The sequence below is a fragment of the Elephas maximus genome, chromosome X (genome assembly GCF_024166365.1).
Source record: "Elephas maximus indicus isolate mEleMax1 chromosome X, mEleMax1 primary haplotype, whole genome shotgun sequence".
Taxonomy (NCBI): domain Eukaryota; kingdom Metazoa; phylum Chordata; class Mammalia; order Proboscidea; family Elephantidae; genus Elephas; species Elephas maximus.
Window position 1 is genome coordinate 154,383,865 of NC_064846.1, and position 15,181 is coordinate 154,399,045.

General features: G+C 39.7%; 1 protein-coding gene across 1 annotated transcript in view; it reads right to left on the bottom strand.

Annotated features, from left to right (window-relative positions):
* Positions 1-9,583: 9,583 nt before the first annotated feature.
* The window catches only part of PDK3 (pyruvate dehydrogenase kinase 3), a 73,856-nt gene continuing 68,258 nt past the window's right edge, over positions 9,584-15,181 (bottom strand). The window contains exon 12 of the mRNA XM_049871801.1: positions 9,584-10,299. Coding sequence (XP_049727758.1) covers positions 10,269-10,299 — 31 coding nt within the window. The 3' untranslated portion in view covers positions 9,584-10,268. The remainder of the gene's footprint in view (positions 10,300-15,181) is intronic.

The window sequence follows — 15,181 nt, forward strand, 5'->3', positions numbered from 1 at the left end:
GAGTCATGACTACCGTTTTATTGGTTGGATGATTGTGGTACAGGATTGTCCATCAGCTCCTGCCCTAGTTTGGCCACAGATGGCTCCGCAACTTATAGAAAACAGTAGTATCTAAGCCACACACTTCTCTAGTCACGTTTTGTCAACCATCACAGCAACAGAACACTCTTCTCCATGGAAAGTGGAGTGACCAATTACCTCAAGGCAAAGTCATCTTTCATTCATGACAGTGTGTACCAGGCAAGTGGGAACAGAGCGTAAGGGGCCAGGGTTCACACCACATCCACAAGGCTGTTTGTGAGCCCCGGACACATGCCTACCCTTGTCACTGTATCTAAGCTGACCAATGCACAAATGAACCAGGTCCTCTTCTGACTTCCGGGTACAAGTATTGTAACGAACGTTTATTTCATGTTTAAGTTAGTATTTTTCTCTTATCAAATCAGGTATCATTCTGGTTTAGACACTGCTTTTGAGTTAAGGGATTATGGGGAAAAAATTGGCAAAGTAACTTTACACTTAATCTCCGCATTCAATATGATCACAACAGTATTTTTACTTTGCATGGGCTTTTCTTATTTGGTTGAAGCATTTCTTAAGTATTCACCACTTGCGTTCTAAATCTGGGAAATATTTAAATTTCACACACTTGCGTCCTTTTTGTGAGGATGTGAACCTAGAAGCAACAGATGGTGTCATGTGTACATAAACCTTGAGCAGCAATTACAGCCTCAAATGATTTTAGCAAGAAACTCTGCAGAGCTTAGGCTTAGACAGACGCTAAGGTAATAACATTCAGTTCTAGAGTGTGGGGAAAAATCATTTGTCACAATCAACAGAATGAAAACAAAGGCACCAATATACCTTGATTCCCCCAACACTGAAAAAAGTCCATTTAAAATTTTAAAATCCAGGGTACTTTGTGTTTTTTAGATAAACCTTGCCTTGGTTGCCCATTGAAAGTCAAAATAGACTTAGTTTGGCTTAGTCCAAAAAGATTTTAAGTATGTGCACAATTTATTGGTCAAATTCACAAGCCAGCTCTAACAGGAACTTTGAAAAGTGAAAAGCAAGATACCAAAGGACTTTCTGTGATGTGTTCCCCAGGAAGGCTTACACAAACACATCTAGAGAAAAACGCAGCAGATACTGGATCTCGTAAAGTCTCTTCTATTTTGCAGTTTACACTGGTTATGACAGCCAGGCAAAACCTGCCTCCTGACGGTCATCGGCACATGGGCCTGAGAAGCTGGCTCACACTTCAGTGTTGGGCCGTCCCAGCTGTTTCCAGATCCTTACAGTTGGCTGTAAGTATTCTTAGACTAAACATGTGGGATACTAACCTCAGCATTTAGTTCAGATCAAGGCATAAGCCAGCTCTTGGTGTAACTATAGTGCCTTTGGGAATACTAATTTAGGTTACATGGTTATAAGAACTAACAGTTCAAAGGGCAAAAGGAAAATGGAATTTGTAAGAAAACGGTGCCATGATATATTAGAAACAATATAACATTTTATACCCATATTTATCTGTTTACACAAACCCTTTGTTATACTTTATAAAACAGCATGGCTAAACAGTGAATCCTGCTGACTTCCATTCAGATTAAACTTTTGGAATTGCCTTTCTTAATGCCTCAAAACCTAAAAAACCCATTGCTGTCTAGTCGATTCCGAGTTATAGTGACTCTATAGGACAGAGTAGAACTGCCCCACAGGGTTTCCAAGGAGTGGCTGGTGGAGTCGAACTGCCAACCTTTTGGTTAGCAGCTGAGCTCTTAAGCAGTGTACCACCAGGGCTCCTTTTAATGCCTAGCATATACAAATAGTCAAAAAAGAGAACTAAATGTCGAGATTCATTTTTTTCTCTCAAAAAGAATCTCAAGGTAAGAATATTTTTAAACATTAAGTAGTTGTTATTAATATGCATTCCATTCTAAATTTGCCATTTTCAACCAATTTAGAAGGGAAAGCTGAATCTGAGAGCAGCTAAGCCCGTCCTAAGTGCCACACTTAGATATTTATGTACTTTTCGTACTTTTCTCACTTTTCAATATGGCAAACATATTGCTTAGTACAGATTCAATCTTTGACATTGGTGCTGTTTTGCAAAAGTCATGCATGGAATTCAAATCAACAGGCCACTTTTAGGTCAATGAAGTTAGAATTCATTAATGAAATATTCTCTTAAGTGAACTTTTACTTTCCTGAAAGAATTCAATTCCAATGGAAAACAGAACCCTCACTGAAAAGCCAAGAAGCAAAGTTATTGGACAAAATGCAATTGCATGGGTTTTGTTCTCTATGAAAATCTCAGAGAAGTGACACCAGACAAAGGAAACACAGGTGTCATTTATCATGAGAAAGCCTAATGTGCATAGACTCTGAGTAGGGATAAGGGCAAGGTTCGGGTCTCTTGGGTCATCGTGTGCTCCTGAGATGACAATACTTCTGAAACTCAAGCTCTGGAAACTTAGACAAGAACTAAATCTGAATACAATGTGGTTGGAGTTCCAGAGATTTCCATGAGGGATCCTTATCATGGGCTATTCCCTGAGACATGCAAGGGTAGGGAAAAACGTTTTAATTCTCAGTACAAAATATATACAAACATACAAAAGCCATTTGATCGCTTTACTTCTCCCCTTAAGAAATGACTAAAATAAAAGAAAGATTCATCATTAGAATCCATACTCTTACGTTTAACCTTTTTTTAAAGGTTCGTTTTCTAAAACTGAACATTTACTAAGAGGCCAGGCCCCAGCGAGAGGCTGTCACCTACATTCTCTCTCCTAATGCTTCTCTTAGAACGCTAACTTCTTTAAAAGGTCCAGAAATCGAAAGTGCAGTTCTTATAATTTAAACAAACCCAGTGGAACCCTAAAATAATTCGTTGCATTTTAAGACTGCAGCTCTGATTCTTTACTTTCGGAAACGACTAGCATGAAAAAGCTGAGTGGGCTTAATAGAATCCTACAAATGATCAGAGCTTGTAAAAGGGTGCAATTCTGTACTTTTGGAAACTATAATGTGAAAAACAAATCCAAACTACTTCTCTATGTAAATTAAAGCTTAAGCCATGGTATTCAAAATTAAAATGATTTCCATAATCTACTATACTTTGTGTTTTTTTAGTAATTAACCTTCCTAAGGCTGATTTTGTTCTCCTTAGTGTTTGCTTAACTAAAGTGCTTAATAAAATTTCTGCAGCATATATTACCCTCTTTTTTTTTTTCCATAGATGAGTATTATTTTGAACTACAATCTGACAAAAATCTAACTACATTTAATTATGCTTGATTAATCCAAATGTCACTGAGAGATTTATAGAACAGAGAAATATTTTTCAGGTTAAGTTCACACTCTTTGCACTCTAAGCTTCCTGGATTTTGTATTACCACAAATTTAACACCTTAATTCTCTAGCATTAAAAAAATAAAACCACAAAACATATTCCCAATAGACCAAACTGGACCACAGGCCTCCAGACATCAAACTCTGTTTCTTCTCATTTTCGAGAACTATGCAGCCCTCCGTAAAAGAAATCAGGTACCCCTTCACATCAGGAGGTGCGCTGTCCCTTCAGAGTCAACAGTACTGAAGGGAGAAGGATGGAGAGACAGGAAGTCAGTTCTCCACCTTGGATGTGAAGATGTTACAGTCCCCAAAAAAAAAAAAACCCAGTGCCCTCGAGTCGATTCCAACTCATAGCAACCCTATAGGACGGAGGAAAGCCGAACTCGACAGGACTGCCTTGCTTTTCCGGGTCTCACAAGTTTTCTGCCTTTGACAGGGTGCAGTCTTAACACTTTTCTATTGCCCATTTTTGTGGAAAATACCTGAGTCTTCCTTCTCTGACTAGTTTCCACCTTACACAGGTTCTGGCTTTAGCAGGTTTTACTGTACCATTGTGGACTTGTTAAACACTGAAAGGATATTAATGAGATAAAGGGGTGGGCTTTCTTTTAACGCAGGCACATAACTGACAGAGACACCTGTGTGGAGACTTTCAGTAAGATGTCCTAAAGTGCTTTTATTTACATCCAAATAAGTACTTTAAATGGTGACGCTGTGGTCAAGCACTTAGCTGCCAACCGAAAGGTCAGGGGTTTGAACCCAGCAGCTGCTCTGTGGGAGAAAGATGTGGCAGCCTGCTTCTGTAAAGATTACAGGCTTGCAAACCCCATGAGGCACTTCTACTCTGTCCAACAGGGTTGCTATGGGTATTGATTTTTTTGTTTTAAATGAAAATCAGATCTCCTTCCCTAGTCAGTTAAATCCACCCCCACAGCCTCCAGACCACTCAGCTCTAGCTCTCTCCATAGACCAGACAGGGCGGGTGCCAAGGCCCGAAGGTGTTCCCTCCAGGGCACTGAGCAGGGAGCAAGGAGAGCTGCTGGTGCCTGCGTCACAACCCAAAGACCCATAGGATCCTATCATTGGGATTGTGGGGGAATTCATGTCCCTATTTTCAAGACAGGTGCAAAGGCAGAAACAAAGTTTTCTCAAGAATTTTGTCACCAAAACATCGTTGTCATTTAATTCTTTCATTTTAGGGATGAACATAGCTTCCAAGTGGGAAACTTTTATTTAAATAATGAGTTCTGAAGTCCATCCAAAAAGCTACATCCTGAGCCTGCTATCATTGTGTTTTCATGATGAGTTGTTGTTGTTGTTGAGCGCTGTTGAGTCAACTTTAACTCACAGCAACCTCATGTGACAGAGTAGAACTGCCCCATCGGGTTTCCCAGGCTCTAATTTTTTTTTTTAATCTTTATGGGACCAGATTGCCAGGTCTTCCTCCTGCAGGGCCACTGGTGGGTTCAAACCGCCAACCTTCTGGTTAGCAGCTGAGCGCTTAGTCATTGTGCTACCAGGGTTCCTTTTTATGAGATTTGGCTGTTAAGCCGGCTCCTCTCCCCTTACCACTGTTCTCTGCTGGTCAGGGAGCTGATGAAATGGGCACGGTTGGCTCTGTCTGCCCAGAGCTGCGGTGCAGGGGCCACACAGAGTTACTCACAGAGCCGAGCGCAGAGCAGGACAGCTCCAAATTCAGATCAGTAGGGACAAAGGCAAAAAGAGCTGAGGAGTCACTACCACCTCCTCGTCTAAGGGGAACACCTGTCCAGGATAAGAACATTTAGAAGGCCTGGTGCCACCTACCCCCCTCACCCCACAGCCTGGCTTTCTTTTTCTCCATCGCTTTTATCTCCCAATTGTACTATCGAATGTCTTTGTTTCTAGTCTGTCTCCCCTACCTAGAATGTGAGCTTCACCACACAGGGATTTCTATCAGCTTTTATTACTGTCAGATTCCCAGCATCTAGTGGTTTCTAGCACACAGGAGACACTCTGTTTTTTAAATGGAGGAATGAACATAGCTTTCCATGACACCCCTGTCCCCCACCTTCGCTTCTTCAGTCTCTCTTGCACGTGGGTGCCCGTGTTCGATTCTGCATCTCACATGAGGACAGAGACACAGGCAGGAAGGTTTGGGGCATCGAGCAAGCAGTCACACATGCTCCTTGGCCGTTCTGCTGGAGCTCTGAAGGGGAGCAGTTTGCTGATGGTTGTCTAGTGGAATGGGCGGGCCCCTGAGGAAAGGAAGCTTAAATCCTACAAACAGATGAATCAAACCCCCAATCTGAACGAAGCTGCATTCCCTGTGCTCTGCCTGTAAATGCACTTTCTATACATTAATCTGTGTGCTGCTATAGCAGGGCCCAGACCAACAGACCATTTCAACATATAGTCATGAATAAGAAAAGCAATCCTGATGTGGACTTCACACCTTTCTATCCCTGGGTGGTGCAAACAGCTAATGTGCTCAGATGCTAAGCAAAAGATTGGAGTCCACCCAGATGTGCCTCAGAAGAAATCAGCCATTGAAAGCCCTATGGAGCACAGTTCTACTCTGACACACGTGAGGTCGCCATGAGTAGGAACTGGCTTGACAGCAACAATAAAATGGTTTGACTGAAAAGACAGAAAAGAAAATATGTCACAGTAAAGCTCTCAGAGGGGTTAACACCCTCAGTTGGACAGTTAAAAGAACACCCTAACAAAAAATAGCTCATACTTCTTGACGACTCTGATTATGTGCTATTTTGAAATATGCTATCATATTTAATTAACGAATTAATAACTGCCCATGGTTGATAGCTTCAAAAATCATTAAAATTTCATATGATCCCTATTTTCAAACCAGAAGGTACTGATATCTCTAATCAAGGGAACAGGAACCTGAGTTAAAAGTTATCTTTCTACACAGAACAATAAACAAAAATCCTGTATTGATTAAGTAGTTAATGGTTCCTTCCTGCTAGCAATATTGGTTCCCTCTGTTTATTAACATATAGATTATGAAGGACATTATCTTCAAAGTCAATGTTTAAGCACCTGGACTGCTGGGAAAGATGGCAGAATAAATGCATGTTTATGTAACTACTCCTGCTCTCCAACACATACACCCCAAAATTGAAAAAGAAGCTGTCTATTATGAAGCCAGTAGAAGCTCTAACCCCATACCATGGGCTGCAGGGGAGTATCTGACAGATACAATGAAGCTGCTCCTAATCAAAAAGGATTCTCACATTTGCCAGGATTTTCTCCTAGTCTCAAACAGGTCATAATTACTGGGCAGTTAATAAGAGGGCTCTAAAGGACTCTACCAATAATTTCTTAACTTGGCAGCAGGAGAAGCTGAGTAGACTCTAGATGGGCACATTTCCTGTGTGCCACGAAAAGCCAACAGACAACTGTCAACCCTGAGACATACTTGGATGAAGTTACTGAATTTCAAGGACAAAGAATCACAAGTATCCAGGGCAAACAAGCAGGTTACCACCCAACACCACCGGGCACGGGAAGACGATAAAGCAGTATCTCCAAAGAATTGAGGGAGAAGGGATGTGATCCAAGAATCCAACAGCCAGCCAAGTTGTTGTTCACACGTAACAGCAAGAGAAATACATCTGTAAATATGCAAGAAAATCTAACTGAAGCCATAATCTAGTCCACCCAAAGATAAATGCATCAACTCTTGAATGTGGAGTCTTTGTATCAAAGGGCTGGCACTGAGCACTGAATTCATTCAAACATAGAATTAAGCCTAAATAACTATAGTAATTACCTACAGCTATACACTTTAAGTTGCCTGTCTTTCTAGGTAAAAGCTGCCAAATCCATTCAATTAGCTCCTCTTACTAACTATGCCAAAATGAAAACACACAAAAGAACATCTTTCCTGAATGGAATTATCTTGTACTATATAAAAGTTTTGGTTTGTATCTTACCCTTGAGGGCTAATATACCCAAGAAATTCCTCAAAAGAGCTAATGCTAATTACCTGGTGTATTGTTGAAAGCACCAGCCTAGAAAGGAGAAGACCCAACCTACCCACTTTGGTTCGGCTATTTATTTACCCTGCCACCTTGGAAAAGCCCTTAACTGCTTTGGGACTCATATGAAAAAGAGAAAGAATACCTGCATGGTCCACATGAAAGATCTTTGTAATCTATAAGCAAGGCTATAAAACTATGTCTCTATTTGGATGGAAAGAACCCAATATATTAAGGAGCCAAAATCAGATATTCAGAGACAAAGAAAAGGTCTGATGGCCTCCGTGGACCAATCCCTACTTCCTTCCATTTCTCTACATTTTAAAATCATTTCTTGGTATGATAAGAAGGAAATTCAGTACTTCCACAGCTCTTTACCTGAATTATTTTTATATTGCAAAGAAGAACAGTTTAAGAACTTTGAAAGAGGTTGCCCGATCGCCCAAGCTAAATAAACATCTGTCAATTTTCATTCTTTGATTCAACTAATATTTAGAATGATCTCTGATGGGAATAGGGAATAGGGAAACCTACTATGTGCCAGGTGCTAATCCAAACAGCAAGCATGGTCCCCAAATACTGAGTATAACATAAATGAGAGGGAAATAAGAGGAAGGAAGAGAACTAGTCAAATTTAGCTGACAAGGGGGCAATGTCTATTTATATTATAACCCATATGTAGAAATCTGGCCATTTTCTTATGGACAAAGCCAGCAAACAGCCAGAAGGATGTGCTTAAGATCAGATAATTATGTACAGCCAACAAAAAGGACAGATGAATACTTGGGTAAAAGGGCTAGCAGAACTGTGAGAATGCAAGATGTTTCTGGAACTCTTCTTGCGGTTGCTTTAAGAGCAAAGTTAAATACAGAAAACAAAGACAGGAGAAGCGGTAAGTACTGGGGTCAGATGGGTACAAATAAGAAGAGTATATGAGAAAAGGGTTACCAATTAAGTTATTAAAACACTGAAATAATCTTTACTTGAAAAAGATTTGTAAAGGCAGGAATGTAATAGGATTTTTTCCACCCCATTTTTTCCATATTCAACCTTTACATGGTGGCGTTGTGAGGGCATAATGATCCATGAGCATTTTTCAATCACACAACAAAAACAATGACAGAATCTGCTGACCCTCCACCTCTAGGGTATATCATACTTGGAAGTATAAATGAGTATGTTCTGAAACAGAGGCCTAGTAAGGAAGGCACCAATATACTACCTAATGTTTATAAGGAAGACAGGGTCTTTAAATGTGAAGGACCATTATTTTTACATCGTTTACACTACAAGAAAATAATCATATGAGACAGCCTCATCTCTATGACACTGACTTAGTTCTCAAAGCAATGGCCCCCATATAGACTGCCTTACCATCAGAAAGTATGTTGATATTCCTTTTACCTGACTGATTAGATATGAGTTCTCTGATGAGATGCTTCAAAGTATGAGATAGATGAGAGCTTTCGAAAGGTGAAGGGGAACTACCATGATCTCAGGTAATATAATGATATGAAAGAAAAATCAGATTCAGGGGAACTAAGAGAAACGATGTAATCAACCCAGGTGCAGCTGGTCAGAGCACAACTTCTCCCAGGGAAAAATCTCCCACCACAGTAACTATGGAGATAGCCACACTGACACAATTTTATGACAAAAGAATGAAGAATTCAAGTTAAAAGTTTTAAATCAGTGAGACTCAAGACTTAAACACAGGACTGAACACATTTATACGGACATTAAAAGAGGGGAGAAGTCAGGGTAGATAATACATATGAAAGATTATAGTGAAGAGAAACATCCTGTGGAGCTGTGGAACACGCTGATTTTAATATGGACCCTCAGACAGCTTCTATTTCTAAAGGTAAATATGACTCCTCTTTCCTTACTCCAAGTCCTCTGCCAACTTCCACTTCCAACAGTCAGCAAAAAAGTAAAAAAAAAAAAGGACTGTGAAAATCAGATTGAGTTGACTATTCTAAAACTGGCTAAAATTCAAAATAAACTAGACAGAACTTTTTCCCTTCAATAGTCCATTTTACCACTAGTAAAGTGCACCCACACAGAGACTAGAAGACTACAAAGGAATAGAATATGACAAAGGTACATTACAAGATTGGTTAAGTCTTTACATAAGCAATAAAAGTCTACTTTTCCATTCTTTACAAACTTGCTATTGATCAGAAGGCAGTTTTTCACTTAAGATCTTTGAAACCAAGCAGTTAAGTGAAAAAGTCCAAGACAACTTTTGGATCACTTTAATCAACAGAATGGAAATATACAAATGAATTTTAAAGTAAAATCAATGCACTGATGAGTAAGATCTAACACGAAAGTACCCACGTCTCACAAAGAGAATACGATCAGATGGAGGAAGGCAAGAGTTTAAATCAAATAATGGAAGAGAAATGCATATGAAGGAAGAAGGCTCTGGGACTGAATTATCAAGACACGCTCAGCTGATGTCTTCAACTTCCAGATTCCCCAGGCCCTGGTCGGTGGTTTGGGACAAACATGGTATTCGGTCACAAACAGTAACAGTAGGTATCTGCTGCGTCAGGAAGGGGAAGGAGCTTGGAATCTCGGGAAGACTGTAGACACTTGACTCTATGATAATGAGGTGGAGGCTATGAGGGCATTAAGACCCTCTGGAGGCTCTGTGTTCCTGTGTGCCAGGCGCCAATCACAACACAGCAAAATACTACGGATAATTACTCAGTTTACAAAATTACTAGTTTCTGTGGAAGAGCTGGAGTAGCTACAGGAAAGGCTCCATGGAAAAGGTCCAGCTGGTATGGAGAAAATACACATTCAAGCACTGGAATAACTATGGTTCTGCGCTCAAAGTTGGTAGAGGAAAGGAGTTCTCTCTGGTTGACTTGCAGAAGACGATCTTTCTTCACAGAGAGGATCAGAGCATTCAGTTCTCTAGAAAGTTCTGTTAGTCTTGATCTTGTCCCTACAAAGAAATAACAGCAATATCCATAATGAGTTTATGAGTACAGCCTCCTCTGGTTTAACCAGAGCCTACTCAGAGCATTTGGCCAGAGTGATACTTCAAAAACTCTTGCCTGATCGCAGGATTATCTTCTAGAGTTCCTACAGAAAGAGAACTACCATTTAATTACTTACATATACTTTAAAACAGTTCTTTACTCTCAGTTAAAAACCTAATTAGAAATGGGGAATGACTGCTTATGGGTATGAGGTTTCTTTTTGAGGTGATGAAAATGTTCCAAAATTAGGTAGTAGTGAGGGTTGAACAACTCTGTGAATATACTAAACAACAACAAAAAAATCCCACTGCTGTTGAGTCTATTCTGACTCATAGCAACCCTACAGGACACAGCAGAACTGCCTCATAGGGTTTCCAAGGTTGTAAATCTTTACAGAAGCAGACTGCCATATCCTTCTCCCATGGAGCAGCTGGTGGGTTCGAACTGCCAACCTTTTGGTCAGCAGCCGAGCACTTTAACCACTGTTCCACCAGAGCTCCTGAAGATACCAAAGATCACTGAATTCTACGCTTTAAGAGTGAATTTTATGTATGTGAATTGTATCTCAATAAAACTGTTATTTTTTTAAAAACCCTGATTAGAGAATAAATTGTCTTAGAATCATGTATAACCATCTAGTGAATTTATTATACCTACTAAGTATTTCCCCCAAATCTCCATCAATATCCCATTTGTATAATTTAACAATTTCAGAATTTTAAAAATTACTTTCTGCTAAAATTTGTTTGTCTAATAACATATCAGAAATTAAGATTCATACCTAATTACAGTAGTTTACAACCAGGGCTTCAGACCGGTTTGTTCCACCCCAGATATACTATATCAGAATCTACAGTTTAACAAGATCCCCAGGTGATTCTTATGTATAATAAATTTTGAGAACCACTGCTCTACTAGTGGAAACCCTGGTGGCATAGTGGTTAAATGCTACTACAGCTGGGAACCAAAGGGTCGGCAGTTCGAATCCGCCGGGCGCTCCTTGGAAACTCTATGGGGGTGGTTCTACTCTGTCCTGTACGGTCGCTATGAGTCGGAATCGACTCGACGGCACTGGGTTTGGTTTTTTGGTTTTGGCCCTACTCGTGGTTCTCAGAATTGGTCCCGAACCAGCAGCTTGGCATCACCTGGAAACCTGTCAGAAATGCAAATTCTCAGCAGGGGTTCTAACCAGAACAAACCTGTTGGAAGCTTGTATACAACCTACTAAACTAGTCAGAGTTTTTAAATGTCCTTTAAAACAATATTCAATTAAAGCAGCCTTTTTACAACTCAAATGGATTTTATTATTTATAAAAAGTGCTTCTGCACTACCAAATTATTCTACCTATCAGAGCATTAGTTTGAATTAACTGGTCACACTAATACCCAACATGCTACTTCACTTACCTAAAACCAAAAATGGAATCAAGGGAAACGGATACAGGTGTTTCCAGGAGATTTCACTTAATCTTGGCTGGGGAGAGGGGCGGGGGTTGCTCACACAAACCAAACTTTTTAAAATTTCATCATCTGAGAGGGGTGGCCAGCCTAGCAATATTGCATATAAGTCCATCACAACACTTCATAGCAAAAAAAAAAACAACCCATCAGTATAAACCAAAACAACTGAACCTGTTACCCTCGGGTCGATTCTCAGTTATAGGGACCATATAGGACAGAACAGAACTGCCCAATAGGGTTTCCAAGGATTCGAACTGCTGACCTTTTAGTTAGCAGCCAAAATCCTTAACCCCTGTGCTACGAGGGCTCCCCCGTCAGTACAGATGCCCTTTATAGCATTCATCAGAAAAGACCAATACTACTAAACTGATACAAAACTGCAATGCTGTATAAAATATATTTGCATACAAATACCTTTCTATTGCATTATGTTAGAGATGTTAAGAATCAAGGTTTTCAGGATAAGGAGAAAAAAACTCAATTAAAATATATTAAGAAGAAACTCTGCAATGTTAAAATAGAATTAAAAATATCAGTATGAACTTAACATTTAAATAAGGCAGTCCCCGGGTTATGAACAAGATCCATTCCTGACTGTCTTTAAGAATTTGTAGGTAAGTTGGAATAGTTGCATATGGTTCTTATTTAGCCGTACTTTTGTGCAAGAAAGGTTCAAAGCCTTTTCAATGATTTAAAAGCTGCACGTGCGGCAAGTGAAGACGATTGTGATAAAGAATTTGTTGTGAGTAGGGGTTGGTTCCGCGGTATCAAAGTGAGGGTAAATTTATATAACATTAAAAGGCAAACAGGAGTTATTCTTAAGTTGAATGTTCATAACCCGGAGACTGCCTGTATATAATTTTTACAGCTCTGTTTAGAAAAAGGACCTAGAAAAGGTATAGTGAGCACTCCCAACTTCCAGATGAGGATCTCTAACACTCAATAAGAGGAAACAGGGCTCCTTGGAGGAAATGGCTGATTCCCAGGACAGGAGCAGGAAAGGTATATAACATGAGCCTAGGATTATTATTATTTTTTTTTTAGGATATTGCTGTGGGCCAGAAAGCATGGAAGCTTTCAAAGATTAAGGATTTTTGTCAATGAAAGACACAGGATCCAGCTTGAAATAGCCCTCATTGGCCAAAGGTGTGCCAATTTTAGCATCAAAAGAATAATGACCACTATGGACAATAACAAGGATGAATATCACAGAAAGCTAGACACAAAAAGAGTACATACTATATATTCCTTTTATGTTGTGTTCAAGAGGCAAAACTTACTTCTGGTGATAGAAGTCAGAATAATGGTTACGTGTGGGGGAGGGGTGTGGGAAGTTTCAGAAAGAAGGGGCTTTTTGGGGTGCCAGAAATATAGTAAAAAGTCATCAAGCTATAAACTTAAGATTTGTACACTTTACACACGTTATAGTTCAATAAAAAGAAGTACTGACTGAAACATATCAAAGTAATAAAAATCTACAATACTCAGAAAAGAGAAAGCCAGACTCATTTGTCACCATTTAAGGTGGCTTTTGGAAACCCTGGTGGCATAGTGGTTAAGTGCTACAGCTGCTAACCAAAGGGTCAGCAGTTTGAATCCGCCAGGTGCTCCTTGGAAACTCTATGGGGCAGCTCTATTCTGTCCTACAGGGTCGCTACGAGTCGGAATCGACTCGACGGCACTGGGTTTGGTTTGGTTGGTTTAAGGTGGCTTTTAAGCCAATTTCTCATCTCGAAAATTGGTAATTAAAGGGAAAGATTTAAATGCTCATACGGTCTTGCCAGGAGGAACTGTAATTCAAGGTACCTAAATGGTCTTCGGAGCCCTGGTAGCGCAGTGGTTAAGAGCTATGGCTGCTAACCAAAAGGTCAGCAGTTTGAATCCACCAGCCACTCCTTGGAAACCCTATGGGGCAGTTCTGCTCTGTCCTTCGTGGTTGCTATGAGTCGGAATTGACTTGAAGGCAACAGGTTTGGTTTGGCTGATGAGGAAGAGCTCTACTTTACAGGCAAGTGTCAGCTAATAATTGTCAAAGGAATGATATATTTTTTAAATCATTTACAAACTCTAATAAAATTATTGATTCAGGCTAAATGTATCAATTGGTATAAAAAAACATTAGGTGCGTGGTTGTTGGGTAACTGTACATTCATACAGTGCCAAAGTAACACCATTCAGATTACTTTCTGGTTGACAAGGGAAAATACCATGGAGGGAACAGAGACCTAAACTACAGTCAGTCTTAACATCACTAATGTTGCCATCAACCATATATCAGTGTAATTCTGAAATGGCACTTATAAAATAGTCTAGCAAAAAAAAACCCAAAACACTTCATTTGAATCCATCAAGCCTTTAGCTCAACTTCCGGTTTACAGGCAATAGACGGAATGGGGAACAAGTGAAGTGAAATTTCAAAGAAGAAATCAAGTCAACCAAGGTGGGACATTTGCAGGACAACTGGCATGGTCTCTCAACAAAGAAGAATTGTTCTAGATTAAAAATAACTTGAGACATAAACCCCCCCCAAAAAAAACAAACCCACTGCCACCAATGGACAGGGTAGAACTGCCTCATGGGGTTTCCAGAGTGGCTGGTAGATTTGAACTCCTGACCTTCTGGTTAGCAGCCCAATGCTTAAACACTGTGCCACCAGAGCTCTGAAACATTACCAAATGTGTTATATGGTCCTGTAATAAACCCTAGTTTGGAAAAATCAGGGGAAGTTAAAATTAAAAGAAGCAAAAATTATTAATTGCAATACAAATACCTTTCTATTGCATTATGTTAGGGATGTTAAGAATCAATGTTTTCAGGGTATGGAGAAATATAAAAACCAAAAAACAAAACCAAACTCAGTGCTGTCGAGTCGATTGCGACTCATAGTGACCCTATAGGACACAGTAGAGCTGCCCCATAGAGTTCCCAGGGAGCACCTGGCAGGTTCCAACTGCCGACCCTTTGGTTAGCAGCTGTAGCACTTAACCACTACGCCACCAGGGTTTCAATTAAAATATATTAAGAAGAAACACTGCAACACTGAAATAGAATTAAAAATATCAGATGCAAATATACTGACATGGAAAGGTAGAGATGGTAAAATGAAAAAAAAGCAGTTTATAAAGTATGAATGGTATGGTCTCATTTTGAAAAAAATATGTACAAATAGCAAAGTGTTCTCCCAGATACGCTGCTATTTGTATATATTCACATAACAAAGCTGTTAACAGTGGTAATCTCTGGGTTGTGGGACTATGGAGATTTTTCTCTTTTGCTGGTTTGTATCTTCTAATTATTTACAATTCACATATACTACTTTTATATTAATAAATTTATTTTTAATTTAACGAATAAACAAAATCCTCACTGTTGCTAGTAGAGTTG